The 5473-nt window shown below is 40.7% G+C and overlaps 1 protein-coding gene across 1 annotated transcript; it reads right to left on the minus strand.

Annotated features, from left to right (window-relative positions):
- Window positions 1-343: 343 nt before the first annotated feature.
- LOC147640080 (protein NRT1/ PTR FAMILY 8.2-like) lies at window positions 344-5264 on the minus strand. The gene is made up of 5 exons (XM_086823007.1): window positions 5041-5264; window positions 4667-4884; window positions 4020-4402; window positions 3582-3752; window positions 344-1617 (listed from the first exon to the last, which is right to left on the minus strand). Exons 1-5 carry the CDS (start codon window positions 5177-5179, stop codon window positions 681-683), a joined length of 1848 nt encoding a protein of 615 aa, XP_086679133.1. The 5' UTR covers window positions 5180-5264; the 3' UTR covers window positions 344-680.
- Between the last annotated feature and the right edge of the window lie 209 nt (window positions 5265-5473).

A 5473-nucleotide genomic window follows, 5' to 3' on the forward strand; every position in this document is an offset into this window, starting at 1 on the left:
GTTCACATAATGAAAACAAAATAATTAAGAGCATGGTTAATGTAGGGGCTATGGGGTGGGGTTATAAAAAAGCTCTTAGATACATTATTGAAACTATTTGCTATCAAAGGCAACAAGAAATACCAAAAAGAAAGGTATGTAGTTTGCAAGGATTGACAATGAGCTTGTATAATTTAGTAGTAGAGCTTGGGCCCATGTTTGAGGATATTCAAGACTCAAATCCTACCCATGCCACTTCAATAAGAAAGGTGGATTCCTTTGTAATAAGAAGGGAAAGGTACACCCCACCAAGGTAATCATCTTGTCCCACTCATTAACTGGTAGAACAAATGAGCTGGCTCATTGTGGTGGTTGCAAGTCATTGCCTCTTATCATCTCATGTTGATTGATGAATCATAAATTAGACTGTGATGGAATGAAAAGGTAACAAGTAAATAATGAAGTTGGGACCATGAGCGTGTGATGCTTCCATCGAATCCATTAGGCACTAAAAATCCATTACATGTACAAAAAGTGGATAGGTGAACTTGGCAAAAAGCAAAAAAGTGGAGTCACCTTTTTTACAAAATCTAAAAAGAAAAAGTACTGGATCTGACTTAGATGGATGGAAAACCATGGTGTAATAATAATATATACACGTAGGAATCGTATGGTCCAATAACTATGACCTGATTTCCCATCTATATTTCGTCGTTTCTAGAGGTGATTATTTGCATTAAGCTTGCTTGGCAGGGGTTTAACGATGAATTATCGTTGGACTCCAGGCTCTTATAGCGGTACCATAGGCCGAGAGCACAATAAATCCAAAACTCAACAAAGCAGAGAGCAGCTAGGAGCCAGTAGAAATAATCCACATGGCTAGTGTTAAGGTTTGAGCCGATCCAGGGCCCCCCATGGTTATGTTGAGTGGCGTGATTAATGATGGTGATTAGGGCGCTGCTAAGAAAGTTGGCGACGCCGACGCTACTGAGATACATGGCGGTTCCAAGGCTTCTAAGGCTATCGGGGGCCTGATCGTAGAAGAATTCGAGCCTTCCGATTGAAGTAAAAGACTCTGCAATGCCAAGGATTGAATACTGCGGTAGAAGCCAAAATATACTCATGGGTATCGTCGCCCTTGGTCTCTGTAGCAGCCCGTTGGACGCCGCTGCATTCAGCCGTTTTTTCTCTACTACGGCGGCTGTGATCATGCCCACCACCCCGATCAAGATACCTGTTCCCATCCTTTGTAGGAGCGTGATGCCCCGGTGATGGCCTGTGTATTTGCGAGCTAGAGGCACAATTAGCCGATCGTATAGCGGCAAAAATAGCGCCATGGTTAGGGTCATGAAGACTGCCACTGAAGCTGCCGGGATTTTCAGTGTAGAGTGGCCTAGCACCCTGTCTAGCGTGCTGCCTTGCTTTATAAAGAGAGAGTGCGTCTGTGCTGTGGCTACGGAATAGGGTATTAGAGAGAGCCATATAGGTATTGTCCTCACTATCAACTTCACCTCCTCCACCTCCGTCACACTACACAGCCTCCACCTGCTTATACCACTTATAACCACAGGATTATAATTATCAGTGCCATCAATATTGGCCTGTTTTCCTGCAACCAGAGCCGCTTTGTCCAAACACCTGCACCACATTATTGAATCATCACATTAGGGCCATACATATCTATTACATCTTAACCATGGACAACCAAGGCACAACCAGAGGAGAATAAAATGAAATCTTGGATTTTTAAAAAGTAAGAGAAAAAATCACTTTCATTCACCTTTTGGCTTCCATTCCTTCATTTCGTTTCTTAATGTCTTTTACATACCGCGGCCACGCGCGAGTACGTATAATTCACATTACAAGATCAATAATCTTTTACACAAATCGGCTATCGTTTGCGTGATTTATCATTTTTTCTAATTCTTATATCTTCTTCTATATTGTTTCATGGTACTCGGTATTGTATTTGGTTTTTGGAGGGGGGAGGGGGGGGAAGCTATCAATCACACTAACCACACTAATAGTTGTCTGCATTTGGACCATTCACCTTCACTTGCATGCATGCCGCATACACCTATGTGTGTGCACATGCATGCATGCACATGTGTGTGTGTGTGTGTGTGTGTGTGTGTGTGTGCGCGTGTGTTATGGAGAGAGAGAGAGAGAGAGAGAGAGAGAGAGAGAGAGAGAGACTTTGAAAGGGTGGTTGAAATTTGTGAAGCCAAGTTTTAACAAGTAGTGATTTGAGCTAGGAAGCATCACTTTCATAGAGTGGATGTAATAAGGAAAAATAATGGGCTCTCTTTTTTAAAACATGGATGACTTTCAAGCTCAAATAAAGTCATTGTCTATTTCAAGAAACTTTTTATTGACCTTTATGAGTAAAGAAAAAAAATCATGCACAATTTAGGACCACTCAAGAGCTTTGATCACATTTAATTGGTCACTTTTATAGACGATTTTGTGGTCCCTTACACGTAGTGATAGTTTTAAATCAAAACTTTTTGGGCTTTGACTAGCCTCACCAGTAACAAGTGCTAAACACACTTCAATCCACCTTATATATTTTACAATGGGAGGATACTACTTCAAAATGAATGAAAGAGAGGGAGAGAATTGGAAAGCCTAAATGGAGTGAAGGCAATGCATAAATCTTGTATGTCAATAGGGAGGGCCTCTAGTGGAAAAGAGTGTCTAAAGGAAAAAGAAAGAGCAGTAAACGAACCCACTCTAGAAAAAGTTTTAACAAATCCTAACAAAAGTTAACTAAAAATTTGACAAAAGGGAAACTTTATAGCCTCCTTGCAAGCAAGACGAGCCATAAAGAAAAAAAATGACTATAAGCCATACTTTTTAGTCTTCTTCATTTCAATAGTTACTATCGATTCCTCTTGTCCCTTCGACCCCCTCTTCTTCCTCCTCCACATGCTAAATTCCCCCCTCTTTTCAATTTATACAAGACCAAGTAGGCACATCTTTGTTGCAAGGAAGCTTGATTTTTGACAAATAAGGGTCCCCTTCAAAATGATGGGATGCCCACTTGAATTTTGATTGGTTTTTCAAGGTTTAGTGTACTTTTGATGGCCCATGGAATTTCTTGAGTGTGCCACAAATTTTGATTGGCTTTTCAAGATTAAATGTCCTTTTGATGGGCCGTGGAAATTTTTTTGGGGGTGTATTAGAGAGTCAAAATACCGAAATATGGGCATGTGGGTAGTAAAAAAGCAACCCTTTAAATGCAAGAAAAATAAAAGTATGTTTAGTGATATTTTTAGAATAGTTTTAATAAGCAAAAAATAAAGGTGCGTTTAGGGATATTTTTAGCATAGTTTTTTCTTCTTGATCCTTATAATCATTCAATTCATTCTATTCCCAATAGATCTATTAAGTAGATCAGATATTTGATCCCACCTCTCATCCTTCCATACAATAAGTATATAAATATATATACTTATTGTTTTTTTTTTAATCATTCAATTCATACATACATACAAAAAGCTCCCCAATCTTTTAATTAGTTTGGGCCTGGCAGCATCCTTCATTTAACAAGCTAGCAATATTGAAAGTTGAGCAAGAAAAAACTACCTCCAATCAAGTACCTGAATTGATTTGTGTGCGACACTTTGCTTTTTCCTAGTTTGGAAAGTTCAATCTCGTCGCCTCGGTTGAGAAGGCTGGCATCATCAGGAAGCGGTAACCTCCAATTGAGGGTAGCTGCAACAAGTACCCTTGCTACTTGAGTAAGGGGGCTCCCGAGTACTGGGGTGTACCTAATCATATAATAAACTAACAACGAGGATTAATTTACATGCTAATTATAAGCAAAGCTAATGATAGCCACATGATTATGCATGCGTTTGCCTGCGAGCGGATCAAAGATAACCACATGTATCCACGTTAGGCATGCCTGCTCTAATTGGAATGGAATTAAGCAGATTGTTGCTAAGCTTGGAATGGAATTACGCAGATGCTCTAATTGGAATGGAATTAAGCAGATTGTTGTTAAGCAAATATTAAGCAGACTGTTAAGCGCGTACCTGTAGAATGGAGCTCCACCCACAAAGAGGAGAAGGCCAAGGGCAAGCAGAGCTGTGGGGATACCATAGCCCCAACCCCACCCCACGTCTTGTTGTATGGCCACGATTAGTGTGACAGCAGCCACGTTGGCAGATGACTGGGCAAAAAACCACCAGTTGAAGAAGGACGCCTTCCTCAGTTTGTCAACCGCCTCGGTTTCATCAAACTGGTCCCCGCCAAATGCTGATGCACAAGGCTTGCTTCCGCCTGCCCCCACTGCCGCCAGGTAAATTGCAAAATAGAAGAGCCCTGTGTGCAGCTTAGAACACTCATCGCCTCCCATATAATTCAGGCATGGCTTCAGATTGTCTGCCGATACCGCAACTGTCATTAGTGCCAAAGCCTGCATGATCAATTTGCCACAGTTTTGTATAATGCCAACCAGCAGCAGCTCAGTCTACGGGCGCTCAGTTTTTGTAATACTTAATGAGAGTTCCAGATAAACAATAAAATTGCCGTAGGATTAATGAATTATTGATGCCCAGTATTGCTCTCATTAGTGGAGCCAAAACATACTACTTCTCTTGAGATTTGCCCTAAACATGCTTAGCAAAGAGCTCTAATTATAAGCAACTTCTGCATAAACCTTGATTTGGTGTTTACTCACAATGAGATAGACGGTGGAAAATAGAACAATTGTCTTGAAACGTCCCAAATATGCATCAGCCACAAACCCCCCTAGAATAGAAGTGAGAAAAGCTGTCCCATTCCATTGGTTCACTTTTACTGATGCACTCGCATTGCTTTGCCCCATTTCACTTGTTAGGTAAGTCACCAAGCTTGCAGAAACCCCATCAAATGACAGCCTATCAACCACTTCTTCAGCTGCATAATTCAGGCCCAAAAACTTCACATCATATTAATTAGATTAAAACTAAAGCTCACTTAGAACTAGTAACTTGAGAGGCAAACAGAGACAAATCATTCTAGAATGAGAATATATTTAGGCTGATAGTGGTTTTTAAGTGCAAATCTAATCACCTATGATGAAGCCACAAGCTTTAATGCCACCAGTGGAGAGTTTACTGGCTGGTTTATTCTTCCAATCCTGTGTGCCATTTCGCACAAAGGGACTATATTGAGGGCTGGATTGTTCTAGTTGAGAAGCTTCCATAGCCATAGCTTAATCTAGCTAGTCTCTCAGGCGCTGCTCTAATACAGAGTGCAAGCCTTTATCAAGGGTCTACTCCCTCTTTCCAAGAAGAAATTATCCTTTGACTTTAGTAGAGCACCTTCCCTAGGTCACACCTTTTTTGAGCTTTTGCCGATCCACAGTCCTCACCAATGATAATCAACTGTGCCATGTATGATGTATGCCCTTGTGAATACAAATTAAGGCCTTTCAATCCTTATTTTCTCCTTTTTTCTAAGTTTTAAGCTTGTAAGTTACGTCTGTGTATAATATTGTGCAGGT

Source organism: Cibotium barometz, chromosome 3 (genome assembly GCF_041138505.1).
Source record: "Cibotium barometz isolate CiBa-2024 chromosome 3, ASM4113850v1, whole genome shotgun sequence".
Lineage (NCBI taxonomy): Eukaryota > Viridiplantae > Streptophyta > Polypodiopsida > Cyatheales > Cibotiaceae > Cibotium > Cibotium barometz.